The 27,036-nt window shown below is 40.8% G+C and overlaps 1 protein-coding gene across 2 annotated transcripts in view; it reads left to right on the top strand.

The window, feature by feature from the left end:
- The window catches only part of tenm1 (teneurin transmembrane protein 1), a 203,763-nt gene that overhangs the window by 121,349 nt on the left and 55,378 nt on the right, over positions 1 to 27,036 (top strand). For both annotated transcript variants that reach the window (XM_061725764.1, XM_061725763.1), the window contains exons 9-18: positions 2,866 to 2,967; positions 8,544 to 8,738; positions 10,231 to 10,431; positions 12,524 to 12,709; positions 12,851 to 12,880; positions 13,024 to 13,170; positions 16,596 to 16,830; positions 18,050 to 18,169; positions 18,265 to 18,526; positions 21,407 to 21,692. In XM_061725764.1, the coding sequence (XP_061581748.1) occupies positions 2,866 to 2,967; positions 8,544 to 8,738; positions 10,231 to 10,431; positions 12,524 to 12,709; positions 12,851 to 12,880; positions 13,024 to 13,170; positions 16,596 to 16,830; positions 18,050 to 18,169; positions 18,265 to 18,526; positions 21,407 to 21,692 (1,764 nt within the window). The remainder of the gene's footprint in view (positions 1 to 2,865; positions 2,968 to 8,543; positions 8,739 to 10,230; positions 10,432 to 12,523; positions 12,710 to 12,850; positions 12,881 to 13,023; positions 13,171 to 16,595; positions 16,831 to 18,049; positions 18,170 to 18,264; positions 18,527 to 21,406; positions 21,693 to 27,036) is intronic.

The following is a 27,036-nucleotide window of genomic DNA, read 5'->3' as shown; positions in this document are numbered from 1 at the left end:
ATTGTGTAACCCGTTCTGTCTTTTATTCATCAATGATCTCACCTGACTTGCTGACCAGAACACAAAACCGTGTGTATAAGTGTTAGGTTTTGCTCTTTCAATAAATAAAACAGCATTTTTCTCTTCAGATACCATTATATATGCTGAGAAGGGATTAGGAAAAGTGATTAGTACAGCGACACTCCTCTAACGGGCTTCTGTTCAGATGTATAGTGAAATATAGGTGCAGAAGGCTGTCAAAATAAATGCTAATGTTTGCTTGTTTTCATGATGAAACGCAATGGAAAGATGACAGCAGACGGGGTACTCAAAAGAGATGGACTTTTTAACAACTATTATTTCAGGGTTGCTCTTGAACATGTTCTCGTGTGCTGTTATGTCTTATTTTCTGTCCGTCTGTCATCATTTATTCATTGAACCTGTTCTGCATTTTGCAGTTATCTTTTTTTGCTGTAGAATGTTTCCCAGCAATCTCTTTTTTTTTATTTAATTGAAGTTGTTCAATCTAGCACACGTCCAAACTGACAATCAACACAAAAATGTCACATATGAATTCTGAAAGGGGGAAAAAAAAAAGAAAAAGAAACAGCGAGAGACTCTCTTCTTACTTTAAGATTGATACTGTTATGGAATTCAAATTACATTTAAACCACAAAAAAGCAGCGGATGTTGACATTAAATCCTCATTTCCTCCTTCACCGCTATTGACATTTGCATGTAACCCACAAAAGCTCCAGCTTAATGATTTTTGCCATTTCGCCACCTCCACTCCAACACCATCTTCTTTAAATCTACTCAGGCAGAGAGTGGTGCTTCCTGCAGGGCTATTAATTATGCATAATTGCTATACTTCACCCGACTTCACACGTCCTCTAAAATAACATATCTTTTACCATATGGCTTACAAATTTTCAGAGGTTTTCAAATGGATACCTTGAACTTTTTACAAAATAGATGATAAACAAAAAAATATACATATATATGATTAGGCAGTAGCTGGATATCCACTAGGATGCGCAGTTAGCTGAACAACCCATTCATTTTTTCATAAATTCATAAAGCCCAAGGGCCATAAAGCATGGCTGAAACTTTACAGGCTCATAAAATAGAATTGGAATGCTTATTTGACCAATCAGATCACTTGGCTCGAAGCACCCATTTTATAATAGCATTTAACTTCAATAACTTATGGCATGAGTGATTTCTAACTAGAAAGGGTTTAGTCAGTGGAAAGAGCAGCGCGGGTGCCCCGTAGCACGCACACGTACACATGCACACACATAAAAGCAGGATCCTGCAACATATATAGCGACATGGACCTTCATGCATTAGTTCTTAATTGCCTGGAGATTTTTATGGTCAAGACACTGACCTGAAAGATACTGCACTTATATCTCTGTTACAACCAGGCACCTCACAGCCCCGTGAGCTTTAGGACGGATCACTCGTCTCAGCTGGATTAAAAGAAACTCCGTGACCTTGCAGATAAGATTTTGCTCACCACATGTGTTGGGTGCCAAATACAATATTGGAATTCGTATGTGTATTTATATATGCATATATCCATCTATATATGAATATATATGCAATGTTTTTTTTTTCTAGGGAGAGACAGGAAAGTGTATGGTGAAGCACGAGTCCTTGTGACTGTGTGGGAGAAAAGATGATTGGCACTCGTTCTCTCCATCAGTGTGACAATGACAGGTGATGGAGGTGAAAATGACTTAGGTTTCCGTAGCGATGCGCTGCTCGGGAGGATAACTGTGTGCTGCCGGCTACTGGCAGGCCCTGTCTCGTTAGCATGTGTCACACGCGCCTCCAGGCAGGTGTCACATAATAACTTTGCCTGCATGTGTTTGTATACGTGTGCGGGGGCGCATGCACGAGCCATGCCACTGAAGGATTTGTCAACCATGCTCCCTGAACACAGCGAGCCAGGGGACTGCAGTGGTTTGACACAGGAGTCGATCCCTGTTCAGAGGAGCTGAGCGGGATGGTATGGGGGTCAAATAAAGGATGACATCCTCGACACCCATTTTAATTACTCTATCTAGCTTTGCTAGTGCAAAAGTCAACTAGCAGCACAGCTCAAATCCCCAATTCTGCCAGTATCTGGGTACTTCTTTACCAGAAGCCTCCATGTCAAGCAGAGCTGACAGAGCTCAGCGGGTTTGTATAATGCTATAAAAGCATAAAAGTGTGCTCCCTCTATCTGTCTTTGCCATGCTGCCTGTTCCTTAAGAATGCGATCTGATTTGATGCCTGTGTCACTGGTAGAACTGGGGAAAGAGCAAAGGAAGGCGGCTAAATCAAGTCTGATTGAGGAATGATGAAACGCTTACAGCCTACAGAAAGATATGATGAAACACACATATGCAGATGAGATGAAGAACTTGCAGGAACAATCGGCACATTGATCTTTGCCGTAGCGAGAGCGACGCGGCGTTACCCTTTTTTCTCCACATAACTGTGCGGTGGTGATGTCAGATTTTCTATTGTTCCGTCTCGTTTCAGACTGCAGCCCTTGTAAACAGTTGCTGATTAAGCCCCGATGTTTGTAAATTTGAGTGCAGTACGTTTCCAACCTGTAATACAGTTTAATGTGCTTAGTGCTATTGAGTGTAAGTGAGTGCTGGGGCGTTCCCAAGAGAGCGATAGCAGCTGGATCAGACTAATCTAATACCGCTCCTCTGTCCGGGGAGCCCTCCATTGCTTATCACATCTTTCAATTCAATTCAATGGAAGAGATGCCAGCGTCTGGAGTCACGTGTGGAATGTTTTTTTGTTTAATGATTTTTTCTCATTTTTGTGTGTGTGTGTGTCTGTGTGTGCGTGTGTGTGATCTCTATCTGTGTGGTTATCCAGACTCGATGGATGGCTGTACCTCAGACTGTAACGGGAATGGAGAATGTGTGGCTGGACACTGCCACTGCTTTGCCGGTTTCCTGGGTCCCGACTGTGCCAAAGGTAAGAATATCCAGAACAGGATAGTGCTGTTGTCATTTTATGCCTTTGTTAATGCCAATAAATCTCACTGAAGGACTAAATCCACTCACTGCTACTGTATTTTTGGTACACTTTTGCTTTTTATTTGATGGTTGAGTGATTTCCAAAAGTGCCTGCGCTGTCGTTCTCAACTTTATTCAAACGTATGTAAATAAAAAGGTTTACGAGGACTTTTTTAATCTGTGGAGGAATACATGTTTCAAGTAAGATGTCTCCTTATGTATAACTTGATTATTTTTATTTGCTATTGATACTCCGCTCCATCAATGACAACTGAACACTTGGTCCCATCATTGCATCGACAGTCATCCACCCTCCATGCTGCTCCTGTGATTTCTGCTTCTTCAATGGCATCTGGCTTTGCGACTTCATGTATCATCCATTTCCTGTCACTTTGATTTAGCTGTTTTTGAAAGGAAGCTGCAGTCAGTCCTCATTTCAATTTGAAAGACTCACTTAAACAGCTCCCCCAGACTGCTCTTGTACTCTTTTGAGTGGGAACTGCAAGAAGTTGTTACTTGTATTGTTAGTAATTCTGACATGATCTCAGCATGCGGACTTTAATAGTGACTGGGCTTTATGTGTTATGTCTTTCTAGATCTCTAGTGAGGTGCAGACATATTTGGAAATATTTACTTACTGGATCTGTGATTAATGTGTCAATTTTCAGCTTTAATTCACGAGTTTTCACAAAAATATAGCATTTATCATTCATGAAGTAGGCAAAGTGATTCAATCTGGGGTTAATAAGTATTGACAGTTGACTAAGGCAAGTTTACACAATTTAACACAAGGTAATTCAAAGTTCTTTACATCAACATTGAAAGCGGCAAGACATGATTAGACAGTAAATAACAAATAAAATGAAATAAAATTATGAGAAAAGAAGGTAAAATAATAAAAAGCACAAGTTGCTGAAAACTAAGGGCAGTAGAGTACCACAGGTACACATCTCATTCGCGGTTTTCAGAAAGTATTTAATTTAATAGTACGCTTAAATACCAAATAAATGAAATAAAATGTTAAGAAAAGAGGTAAAATAATAAAAAGCACAAGTTGTTAAAAATAAGGGCAGTAGAGTACAGCAGGTAAGTAATTTAGGAGTACGCTTCAGTAAACAGTAATGTTTTTGGGCCTGATTTGGCAAATGTTATTTTGCCAAATGTGACCCATTCTCTTGTTACTTAAACACTGTGCGGTTACTTGCACATCTAAATCAAGCTATTGGCAACAATCTAGATAGGGATTAAACTGGAGTTTCAGATAAATCCAAGTATACAGTACATGCACAAGACAATCGATTATTGACTGAGGTGCGTTCGACTCCGCGACACTAGGTGGCGCCACACGCACTTTCGCGTTTGCGTTTTTCCGGTACAGTAAACAAGTCGAAGGAGGACAACAACATGCAAAAATATGGACGCTAATGATGCAGCAGCTCTGTAAATTTCGTACATACTAAGCCTGATCATGTTGCAGGTAAGATGCACGCAAAGTCTCCCTCTTCTTCCCTCTTACCGTGTTGTTGTGAAGCCGGGATTGTTATTATTCCTGCTCCCGCTGCTTGTCCCTTCCAGAAGGGAGAGTCCCGGGGCGGTCAGTAGCTCGGCTAAGTGTGGGTTGGTATACAGTACATGCCAAAATAACTCGAATTAGGACCGCATTATCCGTCACTAAAATCTCGATCTCTAGAGCGGTTCGACTAAGGTGTTCACACAGCTTTTAAAAATTCTATATCTGTTAGTGTGTGTAAACACACTGACAGTTGAATCAGATTTAAGTAGATAAAAAGATGGGCTTGTACAGTGGTGCAAAAAAAGTATTTAGTCAGCCTGCAATTGTGCAAGTTCTCCCACTTAAAAAGATGGGAGAGGCCTGTAATTTTCATAGGTACACTTCAACTATGAGAGACAGAATGGGGAGAATCACATTGAAGGATTTTTACAGAATCAATTGGTAAATCCCTCAGTAAAATAAATATTTGGTCACCTACAAACAAGCAAGATTTCTGGCTTTCACAGACCTGTAACTTCTTCTTTAAGAGGCTCCTCTGTCCTCCACTTATTACCTGTATTAATGGCACCTGTTTTACCTCGTTATCAGTATAAAAAACACATGTCCACAACCTCAAACAGTCACACTCCAAACTCCACTATGGCCAAGACCAAAGAGCTGTCAAAGGACGTGAGACACAGAATTGTAGACCTGCAGCAGCTGGGAAGACTGAATCTGCAATAGGTAAGCAGCTTGGTGTGAAGAAATCAACTGTGGGAGCAATTATTAGAAAATGGAAGACAAATAAGACCAGTGATCATCTCCCTCCATCTGGGGCTCCACGCAAGATCCCCCTCACCCCGTGGGGTAAAAATTATCACAAGTACGGTGAGTAAAAATCCAAAAACCACACGGGGACCTAGTGAATGACCTGCAGAGAGCTGGGACCAAAGTAACAAAGGAACCATCAGTAACACACTAGGCCGCCAGGACTCAAATCCTGCTGAAGCCAGTACATGTCCAGGCCTCGTCTGAAGTTTACTAGAGAGCATTTGGATGATGCAGAAGAAGATTGGGAAAATGTTATATGGTCAGATGAAACCAAAATAGAAACACAACTTGTCATGTTAGGAGGAGCTGAGTTGCATCCAAAGAACACCAAACCTACTGTGAAGCACGGGGGTGGAAACATCATGCTCTGGGGATGTTTTTCTGCAAAGGGACCAGGACGACTGAGCTGTTTAAAGGAAAGAATGAATGGGGCCATGTATCGTGATATTTTGAGTGAAAACCTTCCATCAGCAAGGTCATTGAAGATGAAACGTGGCTGGGTCTTTCAGCATGACAATGATCCCAAACACACCGCCCGGGCAATGAAGGAGTGGCTTCGTAATAAACATTTCAAGGTCCTGGAGTGGCCTAGCCAGTCTCCAGATCTCAACCCCATAGAAAATCTTTAGAGGGAGTTGAGAGTCCGTGTTGCCCAGCGACAGCCCCAAAACATCACTGCTCTAGAGCAGATCTGCATGGAGGAACGGACCAAAATACCAGCAACAGTGTGTGAAAATATATATATATATATATATATATATATATATATATATATATATTATATATATATATATATATATATATATATATATATATATATATATATAATATATATATATATATATATATATATATATATATATATATATAATATATATATATATATATATATATATATATATATATATATATATATATATATATATATATATATATATATATATATAATATATATATTATATATATTATATATATATATATATATATATATATATATATATATATATATATATATATATATATATATATATATATATATATATATATATATATATATATATATATATATATATATATATATATATATATATATATATATACTATATATATATATATATAATATATATATATATATATATAATATATATATATATATATATATATAATATTATATATATATATATATATATATATATATATATATATATATATATATATATATATATATATATAAATATATATATATATATATATATATATATATATATATATATATATATATATATATATATATATATATATATATATATATATATATATATATATATATATATATATATATATATATATATATATTATATATATATATATATATATATATATATATATATATATATATATATATATATATATATATATATATGTATAGCTTAGCCTTAAGAGCTTGAGTTTGATGAAGACAGAAAGGCCCCATAAACTCCAGCACCTGAAGTCAAGGTTTTCCAAAACATCTCCAGAGAGGATCCTTGGGTGGTCCATGTGCTCCAGACTTGAGAGTCAGCCAGTACATTGACAGAAAGTTGAATTGTTGCCTTAATCTGACTGATATCGAATTTTAAAGCCGTGTAAACACCTTAGTGGGGCCATAATCGAACCGAAAACTGAAGCTCATGAGATCGAGCTTTTAGTGCCAGATAATGCGTCGTAATCCGACTTATTCAGGCATGTATACCAACCCATGCTTAGCTGAACTAGTGACTGCCCCGGGACTCCCCCCTCCGGAAGTGACGACACTGTGAAAGCCAGAATATCAACACAGTAGGAGAAGAAGAAGACGAACAACAAAGAAGGAACCAGAAGAACACCAACGCAAAAGTGCATGTGGCACCACCTACTGTACCATCGCGCAGTCGAAAACGCACCTCACTTAATAATCGATTGTCTTTTCGTGCATGAATACCTGGATTCCTCTGAACATCCAGTTTAATCCTTAGCTAGATTGTTGCCAATAGCTTGATTTAGATGTGCATGTAACCGCACTACCTGACTGAATTACAGGTTTTGTTGTCCGACCCTTTTAGATCCTGAAAATGGAGATACTTTGCTAAAAATGGCTATTTTTCCTAAACGCTGAAAGCCATATTTTTGTGAAAACTCTTCCAGCTGAAAGTCTCCACAACTATTTTCCCCCTCCGGTCTTTGTTTTATCCTCTCTCTCGGTCTGTCCCTTTGTTGCATGCCACTACCCCACTTTTCTTCTCTCGCACAGCCCCTCCCTGTAGCATTCTCTCTCTGTAAAATTATTGTATTTGTCTCACTGTTTTGAAACAAGTGATATGATTATCAAATCCTATGATTTATTTACACTCATAATTTATTCATAGCTTCCTTCATCTCTGAGCATCTGTTTATGCTATAATGTTCTCTGCTTGAAAGCTGAGAATTTCAGCATGAGTTATGGTGAGTGAAGCCTGATTTTTATTTTTAAATAATTTCATTTAATTCTATGGAGAGTTAGATTTACAAAAGATCAAACAAATGTGTAACATGGGCCTTCACTGCACATGATCAGAGCCGACGAGGCGATGGTTCCAGATCCTAATACATTTGAAGTCCTGAGCTGTAGCTGTCAGCGTGTCAGCCAATGTTCGCTGGGTTTATTCCACCTGGCTGTCATTACATTAGCCCACACTGCTCTCCATCTCTGCATGGAGATGGCTCTGCTTTCCGCCTTCATTCTGTAAACGTCTAATACTCTCCTTCCTAATCTTCTGTTTTCACGATTGTTTTCACGGCCTGTTCTGAACGAGAGAGGTGACGTTGGGAGGATTTTCTGCAATTCCTGGGTTGCCTTGGTTGCCAGACTCAGGTGGTGCTTGAGTAAATTGAAACAGCGTGAGGGATAAGCTTGACTGTGTGTGTGTATGTGTGTGTGTGTGTGTGTGCCTGTCTTTGTGTGTTTGTGTGTGTGTCTGTGTGTGTGTGTGTGTGTGAGAGAGGAGAGAGATAGAGAGAAAGAAAGAAAGAGAGGGAGACAGAGGCGGTTCAAGGATTTGCTGAATCCGCGCACTAGCTGAGATAAGAGAGCGTAGCCCCACTCATGTGGGTTAACGCGGTCTCCCAGTTAATATACTGCAGCAGCGCGTGTGTGTGTGTGTTTGCATGGGTGTACTACTGAGTAGGTGAACTAATCTGTGGTTTTCCTGTTGCAGATTCGTGCCCGGTGTTGTGCAGTGGCAACGGCGTGTATGAGAAGGGGCGGTGTGTGTGCCTGGCAGGGTGGAAGGGGGCAGAGTGTAACGTGGAGGAAGGTCAGTGCATCGATCCGACCTGCTCCAACCACGGCACCTGCATCCAGGGTATCTGCATATGCACTCCGGCCTACAAGGGTGTAAACTGTGAGCAAGGTAAGACGTTGTCAACACTTGAAACCAACAATAAACTAAAGTGGAATGAACACCTTATATTCTTATTTGCTGATGAGATGGCCCCGCTGCAAGATTGTACGATACTGACTCATCTGTTATGAATTCATGATTATGCTTACCTAAAACAAATGTTAACATTTAATCTAAGACAGCATAGGAGACTATTTTTTATATTCATAGAAAACAAAATGTGTGTGTGTCAGGATGCCTTGCAGTGCTAAACTCACACAGAATTACCTTTAGGTTCTGCTGACTTGGACAACTGCACAGTTTTTATCAGTTTCTGAAGGGACAGTATATGTTGCCCTAACTGTCATTATTTCAGCATTCATTTTAAGTTATTTTTTGACCAGGTCAAGTTAATTTTAATGTTTGTAGCCCATAAATTAATCTATTTAAAGGAATCCATGTATGTAAAATAACTATATGTATATTCAAAATTACAGAGTCAATTCAAAATCGCCTATTGCTTCTATATCTACTTCTGTTCATCTCTGCTTTTTGCAAAGAAGGCAAAAGTAAATGTTGCAGAGTCTCTCATACATTTTGAATTTGTAATTAAATAAGATAAAATAACATTTTTAAGGTTCTGAATCAGACAAGATGCGAATGTCACTTTATATGTGAATCCATTTCCATTATTCCGATATTGTCTCCTCGGTACATTTCTCTATTTCCCAAATGGCTAGAGGTATTAAGCAGCCGACTCTATCGCGAAGGTAACAGTTTATTGAACATTTGCCGTAAACTGTATTTTAAATGCTGTTTGCTTGCAGCCGAGACATGAATCTGTGAGAAGACAAAGCGAAGCCTCTTTCAGTTGAGCAGGAAACCAGGCCGGGCCTGTGTTTGCTGATGTAACGTCGCTGCCTCGTAAAACGGAGCAATAAATTAACAAAAACAAACAAAGTAATGACATAAAAAAACAAGCGTGATGTTAGATTTGATTAGGCACCGATGTTCCAGCTGTTTGGAACAACAGTCTGCTGTCTTCAGAGCCGTGGCCTATAGAGAGTCAGGTGTGTGACCTTCAGCGCCGGAGCTGAGCTGAGTTGAGCTGAACTCTGCCTGAGCTTTGGCTCTGCACTCAGGGCTGTAATTACACACACTAACTCAGCGTAACGCAGACCACCCTTACACACCCCCACACACACACACACACACACACCAACCCATTGCACTTCTTATCATAGCCTCAGTTCTAAGTGTCCTATGAAGGTGTAATGTTCATGGAACAGATACAGGGATTGCAGCTAGGGTGGTTAACTCCTGGATGGGATGCAAAGAACACTGCTTTCATACTCGGTGAACTGATGATTATAATGAGAGCTCCACCCGCAAACACACACACACACACACACATACACACACACAAACTGCCACCTCCTCCACCAGACACCCACGGACCCTTTAACTCTCCTCACCCCTGACTCTCTCCGGTTTCCTCCCCTCATCCTCCGTCTCCCTGCAGTGGACTGCATAGACCCTCAGTGCGGCGGGCACGGGGTGTGTGTGCGCGGGGAATGCGTGTGCTCAGCGGGATGGGCCGGGCTGAACTGCGACGACCCGCTGCCGGCCTGTCAGGAGCAGTGTTCGGGACACGGCACCTATATCCCCGAGTCGGACACCTGTGCCTGCCAGCCCAACTGGACAGGACCAGACTGCTACACTGGTAAAGCATTAGGATTAGTGTCCACATTTACACACACACGTACACACAAACACTGCAGCTAGTGTGGTCTTGCCAGATAATACAGTATGTGGTGGGGTAGTGGATAGACATGAAAGGGAAGGGATGGACTGGTGCTGTCCTCTGGAATGTGTGCAGGCCCATGTCTGCACATAAGTGAGTGGGCTCCCTGTTCATGCCGTCTTTGAATGACATTTCCCTTCGTGACCCTTTGACTCACCATTCAGAGGCCCATTTGTGCACTAAAACTCATTTCATTACACATATACACTCTTACGAACACACAACCGCTTACACACACATATTCCTTTCAACTAAAAGAAGAAAGAAAAACCAGTGAGGGACTAAAAAAAGACCTCTATTCTAACTTTGCTGAAGGTCTGTAAGAGACTGCAGCTCTGAGAATAATTCACCCTGGCATTCAAAACCTTGCTTATATTTATTGCTTTCCTGTTTAGCCACATGCAATGCTGGTGAGTAGCTGTAAAATATAGTTGTAAAGCATTCTTATGTCTATAACTACCTTTCTTTGTGCTCTGAAGATCTGCCCGGTGAAAAGTACAGAAGCCCTGCACTGATTATTAAGGAAAGACAGCAAGGTGACCATTGCAGCAACTTTAGCAAATGTATCTGGTGGGGTTTCATTTCATATCAGCTCAGCTCGATTCAGATAATTTCATTTAGTTTTCATTTTATGGAAACATCCTTCTTTTGCACAAGTGGCTCTCAGCGCTCCAGAACAGTGTCCAGACCAAAGCCAGCCCTCTTAATGCGTTTGTTCCGTTGCGATCTCAACAGGTAACAGCAGATGAGATCGCCCTCATTTTGCATGTAAACATACACTTCTATCTAGTAAAAGATATGCAACAATCTACGCTGCATACGCTGAAGGATCTAAAAGTCCAGTCTACCACAAGTCCAGTCAAGTACGGTCTAAATATTTAGGATGTGGCACGGTCAGGGAAGTGCCCTCGCAGTGTGAGGTGACAGAGAGGAAAAATAGCCATTGGTAAATTAGCTTTTCTCCAATTCCACCAAACTAACTTCATACTGGTTTTGGGAAGGATCTGCTTCACCGTGCACTCCAATGAGTTTTACACAATCTGCATTAGTGCCTACTAATGTATTTGCATGCCTTATTATGGTGCTATAACTGATGATAATGATGGACCATGGCTGAACATCTGAGATATGAGCCACCTCCCCCTCTACCTGCCAGGCTTTTAATCAAAAGGACCCGACCATTCTGAGTCCTTGTTGAGGCGTAGTTAAGTTAATGTAATTCTAATAGAGAGCTGAAAAACTCTCCAACTTTAATCCACTTTTTACTCCCTCTCCATGCTATGTATATTTAAATTGAAATAACTTTTTTACTGCAGCTGGATAAGTAGACTTTGTGCGCCTGCAGCACTTTGCTCCCTTTACTGATGGATGAGGCTTTTCCTCTGAAGAGAAGCTGAGCGTTAGACGGTGAGGAGTGCAGAGAACAGGAAACACACAGGGTAGGAGAGAAATTGAAAAGAGTGTTGCAAGGGAAGGAGAGACAGAGAAAAGGGACGAGAAAAAAAGGGTTAAAAGACAAAGATGGAGAGATGTGGCAAAAAGGGGGTATTAACATATCCCCTAAATCTGATCAAAATGTCAGAAAAAGAATAATAGAGCTGAACTGAAGTCCCAGCAGTTTAAACACATGGTGCAAATACAAATCATTTGGCTTTTATTACGGGTCGATTCACTTTTCTTCTCCTTAAGGGAGCTCAGCTATTAAAGGTGAGAATATTGTGTATTGTGAGAAAGTTGAATATTTTTTTTTTCCTTTTTTAAGTCTCTGAGGTCACTCCTCTTTATCGCTTGATTTTGCCTCCTATCTGAGCTACATCACTTCTCCCCACCCTCAATCCCTGTTTCCTAAACTTTTTTTTTTTTCCTTTCCGTGTCCCCAGTGTCTCTTTTAGCTTATTTTTCCCTTACAGAGCTCAGTTCCTCCATCTGTTCCCCTCCCTCCCGTTCTCTCGGCCCTCTCGCACCAAACATGCTATTTTCTCACGCGTGTCTCCGCCCACCTGTTCGACAGAGCTGTGCCCGGTGCCATGTGGCAGCCACGGCGTTTGCTCGGACGGCCAGTGCCAGTGCGAGGAGGGCTGGGTCGGCGCTGCGTGTGACCAGAGAGCATGCCATCCTCGCTGTGAAGAGCACGGCCAGTGTCACGATGGCACCTGCATCTGCCAGCCTGGCTGGGAGGGAGAGCAGTGTAACATCGGTAAGCTGTGTGTCACCGCATGTGGAGGAGTTCATCTGTGTCCTCTGACACTTTGGTCTGTGTGGCCTTACCTGGATCTTCATGAAGGTTTCTGTTGGTAATTGTTTCCTCTACGTAATTCTCCCTTTCTTCCCCTCACAGTTACTCATGATTTGGATGTCGTAGTGAAAGGTAATTTATTGTTAATAAGAGTTTCAATTAAATCCTCAGCCTTTAAAACATAATTGCAATTGACAAAATGTACGCTTGTGTTTTTGTGTGTGTGTGTGTGTGTGTGTGTGTTTGAACACGTGAACCCGGGTGCTCCTTTGTAGACGGCTGCCCGGGGTTGTGCAGCGGGCATGGGCGCTGTACCCTGGAGCAGAATGGCTGGCGCTGCATCTGCCAGGCGGGATGGAGTGGGCCTGGATGCAGCGTTGTCATGGAAACTGACTGCAGTGATGGAACTGACAACGACGGAGGTGACATTCTAACATCATCTATCATATTCTCTCTTTTTTTTCCGCCTTTACCGTTTCCTTTTCTGCTCATTCCATTACCTCTGGTCATGACTTTGATGCTAAAAACTCTCTCTCATTGTTCCTACTTTTCCCCGGTCTGTGTTGTCCTGCTCCCGCTGAGACTCCTGCGGAGTCCTGTTGCCAATTATTATTTTTGAAAATGTGTGTGTTTGCACGTGGATGTGTCTGCGTTTGTGTACTGTTCGTCTGCCGCTTCTCTTATCACTCACAAACGTCTGATATGCATACCACCTGTCTGGATAAAAGAACATTTTCTAGACATACAGCAAACACGTTTTCTCAGGTCTCTCATGATGGGTGAACGTGTCCGTCTTAGTCATGTATTGCAGCTGTGTTTGTTTTAGTCCTTGGGGGAAGAAACATGAAAAGAGCTCCACTTGTTACACTAATTTCGTGGCCTTTGCTGTTATACATTTCCTGTCCAATACATAACCAGTTTTGAAAGTGTATTATTGCACTGCTTTCAATGTTCCCTTTCACTTTGAAATGCCATTTATGATGGACATGATGGTGGGTTTGTAATCCATCATTGCAAACAGCGTTGTGTTTCCTTTTCACTGTTTTTTATTTGCATGTTCCAATTTAATTTTCATTTTTACATCTTATTTTTATTAGTACATACAATTAAACACGTCTTGTGGACTGGAAAATGGGGTCTTAGTAGGGGAGACGTAGCATGACCGAGCCCTGCCAACAGTGTTGGCACCGGCAGTCATACGCTATTTGTGTCATTTTAGTGGATTATGTTCTTTGTTCTGAATATCTTTTCTTACTAATGTGTGTTTTATCTGAGGGGGGTTAAGAAATGCTGTCAAGGAAATAAATTTGCTTCTGGTTCCTGATTGGAATCAATGGTTACAGTCAAACACCATGATTTTAGCAGCACTCTATCACGAAATTTTGGCATGCTACTCGTACTGAAAAATGTCCAGTCGGAGAAGACAGTTGAATATTTTCTGTGTCTCTCTTGGAGCCTAGTCAGGTCTGGGGTAACAATAAAGCACCATTTTAGGTGGAGCTGTACGCATTAAAACATGAGCAGCATTTATAAACACAGTTGCAAATGGAAATTGTGAATGTCATGCAATGTGGAGCAAAGGGCAGCACTCACGCTCGCTTTCCAGTGATATTTAAACATGAAATGGCAGGAAAATGAGACGAATAATGACTTCATGGTCTCACAGTGCTGCTTCAATTTAACATCCACTTGGAGTCTTTGCTTTTCATTGCTGTCCCGTCTTAACGCAGACCGAAATGCCACATAGCACTACACTGCGTTTTTTTAAGCATTGAGGTCATTAGTTGGTGATGCTTTTGAACCTCTTTCACTGGAGTGGATGTGTTGCTTTAATTGTTGAAATAAGGCAGCGGCTAACCATGTGGTGGTTAGAAGACTGTACTTAAGGCTCTGTGGCTTTGAACTCAAAAATTATTTTCCTTTCATGATTCACCCAACAGTGTGCAAGTTCAGCACAATTTGAACTTAAATGTATTCATTTAAGTTAAACTATATTTTCTTTTTTCTGATTGAGGTGGTAAAGTAGTGGTTTATATGATTATTAGATATAAGCCAATTCATGTAAGACAATGAATGCAGTAAGAGATTTAGCATCTGTCCAGTTAAACTCAAGTCAACTACCGTTCACCATGAATTTTACAAACCTGTGTCCTGACAGACACAGGCTGAAAATGCTACACTTTAAAGATTTAAAACACAATTCTGTACTTTGACAAGTACATCCATTTGAAAAAGTAAAGGAGCTACTTCAACTTCTTTGTAAAATGTGACAAAATGTGAATTTCTTTTTTTTTTTTAAATCACACCTGATTTGCTATCACAAAGCAGCCATCCCAGTCATTGTCTTTCAGGAAAATGCTGAATTATTTTTGATAAACTTTCTCAAACGTCTGTGTTGGATGCGTCAATTTGTTCATCGGAGTTGTGATTATACTGCGAATGACTCACTGACAAAGTCATAGAGGCAATTCAAACATCTATTTCTTTACTTCTACCTCTGTGCACAGCTTTCAAATATCATCATTTTCCGACTGCACAATTCAGCTCTCCCGCTTAATTGGCAGATGTACTCGTAACCGTCTCTCACAGCAGTCTCCTTTTGTTTCTGAAAATAGACAGAGATTGAAAGATATGTTGAGTAATCAGAGAATAAAGAAGAACTTTGAAGAGTTTCAATTATTCCACCTAGATGGTAACAAGGAAAAGTATTATACCAACCACTTTTTATCCTGCACGTATAAGCAGTGACCTAACAAGAATGTGAATATTTATATTATTTTGCAAAATACAATATTAATATGCATGTGTGTGTTTATCAAGCTCTGCATTGATATTTTTGCATAACAACCCCATGTGCTTGATTAGCTAAAATCCTCTGTATTCCCTGAATCACAATGCTATTTGAAATTAAATTAATAGTGCTCTTTCAAGTTCAAATAGTGACTCTTATGGAAATCAGCCATTGTAGTACGTTGCCTTTGTAGGAGGAGGTTATAATAGAATATCTTTGCCCTTTAGCTCTCTGCTCTGTGGTCAGATGCATTTAAATGTCAGCACTGTTTCCTGCCTTTTCAGAGAGACTCGCCTGGCTCCTATTACCTGCTGCTTTTGCTTTGTATCTGCAGCTTATTGTTTACGCCAGACTAATATGGATCACAGTCAAGGAATGCTGGAGATTCAAATAATATTTATAGCAATAATAGCTGTAATTTCATACTGATCTCCTGATGCCACCAACAACACACACACACATGTCATTATGCAGGACTGTCTCAGAAAATTAGAATATTGTGATAAAGTTCTTTATTTTCTGTAATTCGATTAAAAAAACAAAATGTCATACATTCTGGATTCATTACAAATCAACTGAAATATTGCAAGCCTTTTATTATTTTAATATTGCTGATTATGGCTTACAGTTTAAGATTAAGATTCCCAGAATATTCTAATTTTTTGAGGTAGGATATTTGAGTTTTCTTAAGCTGTAAGCCATGATCAGCAATATTAAAATAATAAAAGGCTTGCAATATTTCAGTTGATTTGTAATCAATCCAGAATGTATGACATTTTTGCATTACAGAAAAAATAAAGGACTTTATCACAATATTCTAATTTTCTGAGACAGTCCTGTGTGTGTGTGTGTGTGTGTGTGTGTATATGTGTGTATATATATATATATATATATATATATATATATATATATATATATATATATATATATAATTTTCCAGGTTTCTCTGCATCTCAGTCATTTACCTCTTAAACCTTAAACTAATCATCATGTAAAGATGTCTTGTCTAATCTATCGAAATGATTTAGTGCCAGTAAACTGTGGTGTGTGTTTCAGACGGTCTGCTGGACTGTGTGGATCCGGACTGTTGTGAGCAGCTGAGCTGTGGCTCTGATCCCCTGTGTCACGGCTCGCCTGACCCACTGGCACTATTACAGCAGAGCCCACTTTCCTCGGCAGCAGCCACCTCTCCCGCGAGCACGCACACTCACAGCTTCTACCGACGCATACGCTTTCTCCTTGGCAAGTCGGCCACGCACACTCTCCCCGGGGACGTGCCCTTTGATACCAGGTAGGCACTTGTTTACTCTTTGTGTGTGCACCTGCCTCCGTGTGTATGCAAATTCTTTTATGTGTTTGTTTTCTGTGTCTCTGTCCTTGAAAAATCTTACTGTGCACTTTGTTGAAAGACATGAAAAGTAGGCAGCAGAGCAAACACATCTTTATTAATGAATTAAAATATCCGTTTCACATGATTTTTTTTTTTTTTAAACGAGTTTGTGTGTGTGTGTGAGAGAGAGATAGAGAGAGAGTGAGTGAGTGTTTGGATGTGAGGTTTATCACATGTTCACATGCCCGTGCATACATCCCAGTGATCCGTGGAGATTAGCCGGCCCTCGGCGGGGGAATTGTCCTGTCCTCCGGTATCAGTGTTAGACTTCAACCACAGACTTTTTGTTTGCTACTTATTAATGCTTAATGTGCCGTTCAGTTACACCAGTCGTGGAGGTGTCACCATGAATTTTTCAGTGACCTCACGCTGCCGCCTCAGAGCGGAAATGCATCTCACCAAACAGGATGATGACCTAAAAAAATTGGTGTGGAAAACAAGAGGGGAAGCCTCTTTGAAAGTGCTTTTTTTGGTGTGTTTTTGGATATTTTTTGTTTCTTCCATCAGTTCACATGAAGAATAAACAAATAAATTAGATATGTTGCTCTTTCGTCGGAATGGAAATTCCAGCTTTCTGGTCAGGAGTAATAAAGACGGAAGTGCAGTCATCCGCAGAAATCCCTCCATCATTCATTCATCCCTTTTTCTACAGTCATGGATTATCCCCCGCCTCTGATTGTGTGTCTGTTTGGTACACGTGTTTTAATCTGGTTTCATTTGACCAACACTGCAGGTGTAATCTGCATATCTCACAAAAACAAAAGATTTCCCTGATAGCTTTTGATCTCTTTCAAAACCAAGATTGGCTGGAGGTGGCACCGTGTAAATGCAGCATAAATATGATGTAAAAGTTTTGTTTTTATATGACTAGATGTTGAAGGTTTTACTGTGGGCGAAGCTGACAATCTCTGCTCGGTTTCCTTTTGTTAAAGAAGGGAATTGCACTGAATAAATGCAGCTGCATTTTCTCAGCGCAGAAGGTCGTTTGGCAAGTGCATCACAATGTGCCGCTTTCTTCCGACACTGATTATGTTCTCCATCAATGTAAACTTGTCATCTCTCTTTGTCTTGGCTTATCTCTGGTTTTCTCTCCCTTCCCTTACTGCCTTTGTTTTGGCAGTCGTGTAGCTGTGATTCGAGGTAGCGTTGTGCTGCAGGATGGCTCTCCTTTGGTTGGAGTGAACATCACCTTCCCACAGCATCCTGAATATGGTTTCACCATCAGCAGGCAGGATGGGAGGTAGGAAAACCGAGCACAGAATACACAACTATTTGCGTTTTTGCAGTCTCCTCTTGGTCCAAACTTAATACACCTTGCTCTCTGTTTTTCTTTAGCTTCGACTTGGTGACCTTTGGTGCAATGTCTGTGACCCTCATGTTCCAGCGCCCACCTTTCCTCCCGCAAACACGCACCATCTGGACTCCGAACAACAACTTCATGGTTCTGGATCTGGTTACGTTGTCCAGAGAGGAAAGTCAGCCTCCTGAATGTGACATCAGGAATGTTCTGAGTCCCTACCCACTGGTCCTGCCCTACCCCCTCCCCAAATACACAGGAGCGTGTGCGGAGAAGGGGCCAGCCGTGCCCGAGCTACAGGTACAGTCCTCTTTGACCTGTGATTAAGACTCTAAAACCTTGCTGCTTTTCTACCGTTTTAACATGTTGAATTGGCTGAATTTGCTACGTAGCGATTTAAAAGAAAAAAAGAATTCAAGCTCATGGTAATCCAGGAAAACAGTCGTGACTCTGGTTTCATCGTCTAGCTGCAGTGACATTAAAAACCCATAGCAGTATAGTGTTAAATGTGTACAGCTGGCATTCAGTAAGATTTACGGGAAGCAATTTGTAACAGCTCAGCAACGATCCAACTCGTCACGCAGGATTTTGCAAATTTAGCTTCATTTGATATTTGCAAGATGCAAAACCGGAATGAAAACAATGCAAATGTGAGCTACATCCATATTCTTCCCGGCCACAAAAACAAACGATGGGCCTGAACATCTGACTTGTGATCAAATGTAGGGCTGGGCCACATGGCTGAAAAACCTCAGAATATCGATACACGGCATAGAGCCTTGTGTTTTCAATCAATATTATCGCATAATTTTAAAAAAATAAATAAAATAGAACCCTGATAGCCAATCCAGGTTCTTTCACTCTAAGATATAGAAGATATATTATCATTGCATAAAAGCACTGTACACTGTTACCTTCATAAGAATGAGGCAGCAGCCATTGAATACACTTGATTAATTGATCATCGGCAGGTGTGACCACCTCGCTTGTCATTTTGCATTCAGGTGTGTATTAACACAGTGTTGGGGCAGAAAGACATCCGTTACGATCATAGAGAAGCTTTTTGTAAGTCTATTTCCAAGTAATGCTGTCTGTCATTACACACTGGAATGCAGATGTTAATAATCTTTTTCAGTCATCAGTCTTCCCAGGATTGGACATCCCAACGAGTTTATCTCAAGGTCAGACTATGCAGTGTTCAAAAAAATTGCAAAATAAAATAATTACATTATAATTATTAGTATTTAGTAATTATAATTAATTACAAATTCTGCAGGTCTTAGCTCGAATTAGAAAAAGAGCAGATATAACTAGAACCTGAGAACCTGAGTTTTTCCACGGTTAACAAATTTGCTTCTGAGGCAACATACCTGTTTTAAACATATGTTTAACCATAATGCAGAGCACAACATTGATTGGAAATCAAACCCAACTTATCAGCACAAATGCATATTAACGATCAAGCACAACGGTGGAGAGCTAATGATTTCAGTCCGTTGCACGGCCACAGGATCTATAAATCCTCCAGTCATTTGGTCAACCACCAATTCCTCTGTATACAAATGTATCTTGAGATTAATTTGAAGCCATCTGTGCTACCACTAAAAACTGGCCAACATTAGGCAGCTCAACGGTATAATGATCCCAAGCACAAGGGAAAATATACAACTGAATGCCTGAAACAGTAACGGATGAGGCTGATGCGATGGGCATGTCAAGGTCCACAGCTCAACCCGGCATTTACAAAAGAGCATCTGGACCTCCAATAACTGCATGTTTTCTGTCCATATTGTTGCCCCCCCACCAATACTCCTCTAGGCTGAATCAAATCCAGCAACTACAGTTAGAATAGGAATACTTGTTATCTTAGTTTTAGATCTAACTAAGAAAAGGGCGGGGTTCGTTGTAAAGGAACAAAACAGAAATGATAGTATATTGTGTGATGGACTGGGAACAAACTGTGTTAGTTAACAATATGCTTTACACAAAGAGGCAGAAATGGCTGGAGGAAAAAAAAAAAGGCTTTTGATCAAATATTTGTTGGACCTTGGTTGCGCATAACATTACAGTGAAAAGCCCGGTTGTTGCACGCTGCTCACAGCCAGGCTGCTTCTGGACGGGGCGGGCAGAGATGAGGCAGGAAAGACACTCGAGGGGGCTTCAGCGTGAGCAAGGAAAACCACACTCAGCATGCGTTTCATTTTAACGCAAGTTTTATGCATATTCCCAGTTAAAGTTGGCACATATTTACTGTTTGCTCAGTGGTTTCTTTTTTGTTTGTTTGTTTTTTGGCAGAGGGAAGTGGTGTTTTACTTCAAACTATTACCATTCATATCCACAAACACATTATCTACATTTCAGAGGCCAAGCCTATTTTAGCAAATCAGATGAGATTTGTATAAACAGATGATCAAATAAACAAAGGGTAATTCATATATATATATATATATATATATATATATATATATACACACACACACAATATCCTGCGGTCAGGACAGGACAGGGGCCGTAGTTGCCCTCCACATGAACCTTCTTTGTGACGACAATGAGTGCGTATCATTTTAATTTGAAGGACAAAGAAGAAAGCACAGCCTGTAAAAGTGTTGAGGCATTTCTGGCGAGGGTTGGCGTTAGCCATTGTTGTGAGCACATTTACTTTAGTAAAATGTGCTCAACTTAACTGCAGTTTTTTTTCCCCCACCTCTAACTCTGCAGTTCTTGTCAACCATGGAGTCAGCAGCAGCTGGAAGCACATTCACATGCACCTAATGATCCAAACACTGTATGCTTTTAGCCTTCAAAAGTATCACTAAAGAAACTTCTTAAGTGGGTTTCATGATCATGGCTTTTTCTCCCTCACCATTCTGGTGGCAGAAGAAATTTGCCCACTCTACAATATTCCTAAAAATAACCCTTATAACAGCCTGACAGGAAAGAATAGGAAACATGATTGACTCATAAATGGCATACGTACCCCACTATACTGTACTTTAGCTCATTCTTTTCTCCCCTGGAACCTGCCAGAAGCTTTTATTACACCAGCTCATCAGACACATACAAAGTAATGATGAAACACCTTTTCTTTCTCATATTAATCTTTCTCTGTCTCTCATTTCTCATGCATGCTCCCTCTGTCACCTGTATTTCTCACTCTGCTCTTCATCTTGCACTCCCCAGGCAGTTCAGGAGGGAGTTACCATCCCGGGAGCCTTCGTCAAGCTGAACTACCTGAGCACCCGCGCCGCGGGCTACCTCTCCCTGCTGCGAATCCTCCTCACACCTCCTTCCCCGTCCTCTCCCGTTTCCCCTCTGGGAGGGCTTTCCAAAGTGCATGTCCGCGCTTCAGTCCAAGGACGGTTGTACCAGCGCTGGTACCCTGCCGGGCCCGGCCTGGTGCACAGGGTGGTCTGGAACAAGACCGATGTTTACGGCCAGGGAGTCTGGGGCCTCACTCATGCAACTGGTAAGTGGAAGAAGAAACCCAGTGAGCTGGTTTTGTAAATATGCAAAGAAAGACCACAACAAATTGGCTCGCCTTGAGGGGAATACATACCCTTTAATTTTAAGTTTGAACGCTCCCCTTATTTTTCTGCCATGTGTGAACTGGAATGAGATATTCATAAAAAAAGAAAGATAAAATATAAGAAGGAATTATCTGGGTCGAGAAAAATATGCAAACAACTGATTTATTCTAATCCATGTAAAAAAAAATTTGTTTACAAAAAAAACATAGATATCAACGTCCAAATTATCAAAGGATGAATTAGAAGCATCAGTCGTCCTCAGAGTAAAAGTGCTAAAGTTGTGAAAACCTTTGAACAAAATTAAAGATAATTCCCTGACAGCCCTCAGGCAAAACAAGCAATACTTTATTTAATTAATGGTTAATCTGTCATTTGAAAGAAATAATAATAATACAAATTGTTTAAAAAATCACGGTGCACGGTGGCGCAGCTGGTGAAAAGATGCGGCCTGCTCACTCCTCAGGTTAAGGAGGAGACCTGAGCTCAGTGCAGGGCCCTCCCGGGGTTGGTAGAGGATGGCAATGCCCAGGACTGTCACTTAGATAGGAGCACTGATTGATAAAATGGGAAAGAATCAAGGATAAAAATATTAAAAAAAAAAAAAAATCAGATTTTTTTTTTTTTTAAGATATTAAAGGTAGGTTTATGTTGCCTGAGTAGCTCAACATTTTGCTTATTTACATTCTTTCCTGGAGCTTGATGAGACGATCAATAGTCGTCTCATGTGAATAATGATTTTACACTTAAACCAGGAAGCCAGTGACTTAGTTCAGCTCAGTATAGAAACCAGATGCAGGTGGGGGGTCAGAGTAATTCTGTCTTGAATATAAAACATCTGACATTTACAGCCCACGATTTCTCTTTTTTTCTCCAAATCAAAAAAATATAGTAAGAAAGTGTGCAAGGCTTTGACAACTACTGTAAAGCTTTTGTTCACCAGGAAATTGTTCCAAAACAAAGACATTATTTTTATGTTAAATTCTGTTTTAAGAAATGCATTTATTAAATAAAATTGGAGGTATTTTCACTAGTAGCAGTAGTTACTAGCTATTACATTGCATTTAGCAGATGCTTTTACCCAAAGCGACTTACAACAGAGGAATGCAATCAAGCCGCAGTCACATAGATCACAAAGTAAGTGCAGTTAAGTCAGCATTCGAATAAGTGCAGCGAAGACAGCCAGCTTTTATGCTATAGTTTGCATAAAAACTCTATCGGCAAAGCACGTTGCGTGATTTCATCAACTTAAAACAGCACATCCCTATAAGTCTTGCACGTGTGATGAACAGTTTAATTACTATGGTTTGCTTAAAGGCTGGATCAGAAGCTCTGGTGTAAATGAATGACCAGTTGGTATGTAATCAAGCAGTTGTTAATAGAAAGTTTCCTAATAAGAAACTGCTTCATATCAAATAATTATTGCAGTTTAGGCTGTTTAATAGTGGTTTGACAGCTGAGGACTTACTAGAATTCAAGGAAGTGTGCCCTGTAATTAAAATAATGAGGAAAATTCAGAGCATGTAATAAATGTGGTGTGAAGTTAATCATGCAAAAAAAAAAAGCGAAAAACTCTGCACCACTGCTTCAGAACATCCAGCGCCGACAGAGGAGAGGGCTAATCTTCTGTTGAGGAAGGAGAATAAAAACATCGGAGGGTCTAAATCTGTACTGCGGAGTGATTGACGGCAAAAATATCATCCGCAGTGGCAGGGAAATGGCAGTTTGGGATGGTTTTGAAAGCTGTGGAGAAAAGTGTGCATATACTAAATACAAATGTAAGCACAGAAAGTTTTTCAGGAATGGGGTCATGGAGGCTATTCCCTCTGTCTTTCCCCAGATTCCTTTTTTAACCTGGGGGGAACAAAGTGATGCTCTTCTCAATGTAGATAACTATTTTCATTGCTTCATTATAGCAGAAAAAAGAAAACCCGTTTGAGGGGTGATATTTCTGTTATCTGTGTCTGGGAAGATTGTCGACAAACAGGGCAGCTGCACGAGAGAGCTTTCCATTAACACCGGCATCGGGCTTTGTCCACTCAAGTGTTGGGTCTTTCAACGACGATTGCATCTTTTCATCCCCGGGCCCTTTCTCCCAGCTCCTGATCTAGCCCTTCTTCTTATCTGTTTGAGCTGCATTTCATGTGCTCCAGCTCCCTCTGATCCGTCAGACCTTTTCACAATTCAAATCATCTCGGGCTTCTTTTTTTTTCTTTCCCAATATACCCTGTTTTGCAAAACCTCTTTGCCCTCTTTTCCCCGTTTCCTTGCCTCCTGCCCTCCTCCACCCTCAACATGCTTCATGTTTTCTGACCTTTTCTGAACTCTTTTATTTTTTCTTCTCTTCCCTGTTTGCCATTTCCTTCTTTCCCTCTGATCTCCCATGTTGCCTCGCCCCTGTTTTTGCCTCTCCATCCGTGTTTTCTCCTGATCCTCTCCCCTCTATACTTGGCACAACGACAAAGAGGCGCAGGAGCGCACACACATACTGTACATGCTGTACACATTACCACAATAATTGTGCGCACACACACAAACACACACACACCTTTGCACACACATATATATCTATAAATATATAAATATGCACCCATGTGCTTGCACATTGCTAGAGAGAGCAAGAGAAAAGGAGATCATGCTCTTTTTGCTGGGGTGAACACACTGCCTGGGGCTTCAGCAGCAGGGAATGAAAGCTTTCACCTGTGAGATATTGAGTGTGCATTTGTCGACTGCAGTGTGTGCACGTGTATTGTCTGTGAGACTGTGTCTCAGTGTGCTCTATTGTTTCTTGTAATATAACTACGGTAATATTTGGTTGTCTAGCTGTTCTGGAAACATTGAGACTTCTCCTTTGAGATTGCTTTTTCCATTCTGTCCCAGAAAAGCCTTGTTCTTTAAATTAAGCCAGTTTTATTGCTGTATTTTCCTTTAAAAGGACACGGTATTTGTAGTAATCTCAGACACATTTTCACAAGGATGAACAGACTTCCTTGCTATGAAATGGGTCTTTCAAGGATGATGCCATGTTACTTTAAGGGTCAGAAATGTCGTAATACCAATACGTGGCACTTTGAGATGTGTATTTTTATGATGGGGGGGAAATTAATGTTTCATTTGTTAAGCCAAGCACCAATTACAATCATCATTAATGTCTCTCCATTCTGTCTTGTTCTTCAAAAACAATATCGCAAATTTAGCAGAGCTTAAGATAGATAATTGAAACAAATGGACCTTTTGAAAGATGGTTCCAAGACAAAGAATTTTTATCCAGCAGTCTTTTACTCTCAGAATCCCCTGTGTTCCAAATTACCCATTATTTTCCCTCCCCAATCACCTTATCGATTGCACACTGAGTGGGAGATTTAAGTCGGCCTTGCATGGCTGTTGGGGGTTTCTCCGTGTGTAAAAGGGATTCTCTCGCGCTGGTACGTTGCGTGAGCACCCCTACTTAAGCATTCCAGCATCTCAACCGCTCTCCGTGCTGACGCTGCTCCCCGTTTTCCCTCGAGCTTCCAGCAGCTCGCAGACTTGTGAGTGCACCGAAACGCAGGTTAAGAGAGATCAGTACCGAGAGTGATTGACAGTGGCAACTCTTCTTCCGCGGCTTTTGTGTCAGATATGTCACCCTGTCGTTCCTCTACACGGTATCATTATTCCAATTTAAGCAACTTTATATTTTTAAACGGGAGTCACAATGCGGGACTCCTGCTGTTTTGGATTACACTGCATTTCATTTTATTCAGCAGACACTTTTAGCAAAAGCAACTCAAGACAAAAAGCAGAGGAAGACTTTCAGTGTGCTTAAAATAAATTTAATTTCCAAGTAAAACAAAAGGCAATTGCAAAGTCTGAAAAAAGCCCGATCAATGGATAATCACCTTTTAATAGAGAAGTGCAGCGGAGGATGGGGTTAGATTAAGCAGTAAGGAGAAGATGTAGATGGAAATGTTCTTCTTGGAGATAGAGAGGGACATCCCTGCCCTAAAGAGCTGGCAGGTCGTTCCACCTGCGTGGGACAATCTGTGAGGACCGTCTGGACTGAGAGTGTCTGGTGTTTAGCGATGCCTCTGCCAGACAGGGTTTCTGTGAGGCGTGCAATGAGCACCCTGATGTGTAAACCTGTATGATTGAGTTGAGGTAGGTGTGAGCTGACCCAGATATCCCTCTGTAGGACAGCAGAAGTGATTTAAATTTGATTGCAGCTGCTGCTGGTAGCCGCTGCAGCTTAATGAGCAATGGAAGTGACACAAGCCTTTTTAGGTTCATTGAAAGCCAGACACCGCCGCATTCTGGACCATCTGTAAAGGTGTCACTCAACAAGCTGGAGGACCTGCCAGGAGGATACGGCGGTTGTGGAGAGTGGATAAGAACCATGGTCTGTAGTTTAGCTAAGACACGGTCTGATTCTTTTAATTATGCAATACATTTGCCTCATAAATAAAGTGGATAAAATGATCAAAGCATCCTTTGGTTAACTGTAAAAGATGAAATTGTTTACTACTTTAACTCAGTGACAGCTTGCAGGTGGTTGATGGATTAAAGGACAAAGCCGGGGTATTGGTCACAAAAGAGCTGGATTGAGGATCCAGCGGCTGCGGTTCTTTGCTGGGCAGCTTTTTTTTTCGCGGCATGGTTTGGGTCCACGTATCTCCTTACGGCTCATTCACGGTAGTCAAAAAAAAGCGTTGATCTTACCTCACACAAAAGCAAAGGCTTGTGGGTATTCAAACAGACGGGCTTGCCTGAACTCCTCTGAAAAGCTAAGACATCAATGGTCTCTGAGATGACATTGTGCATTGGTCAAATAGCGGCCAGTTGAAAGACGGCTTAAAGGAAAGATGTCATTGCCAAACCGAGGAGGCCGCAGAAACGCTGAACAGTGCAGAGCACATCTTTGACCATCTTTTCCAGAGGACAGCTAAAGGAGCAACACAACTAAGAGCAATCCAGAGATTGTTCCTCTTATTTCCGTGTTTCCAAGTGTGCAAAATACTGGAACTCGTAGCTTTTTGCTTAGCGCTAAAGCAAGTGGTTCCGACGCCATTTTAGAGTCCATGCTGGGTAATAAGGGTAACTGCAAATCATTTTCATCTGAATGATTCCTTTCATCTCGTAATGAAACGTTTGTACCCCGAAGGGCACGCTCTCATCCGGGATCTTCAAAGTAATGGTGATTGGTATTTCATATGTCAAAACCTGCCTTTCAAGTGAGCTGGTTTCTGTTATACCATTGAATGACTCAGACGTATGTTTGTATGTTTTCCTTTTCCTTTGTCACCTGTTGAT

The sequence above is a fragment of the Cololabis saira genome, chromosome 7 (assembly GCF_033807715.1).
Source record: "Cololabis saira isolate AMF1-May2022 chromosome 7, fColSai1.1, whole genome shotgun sequence".
NCBI classification, from domain to species: Eukaryota; Metazoa; Chordata; class Actinopteri; order Beloniformes; family Belonidae; genus Cololabis; species Cololabis saira.
Note: the sequence above shows the minus strand (reverse complement) of the source record. Positions and strands in the feature narration are given on the sequence as shown.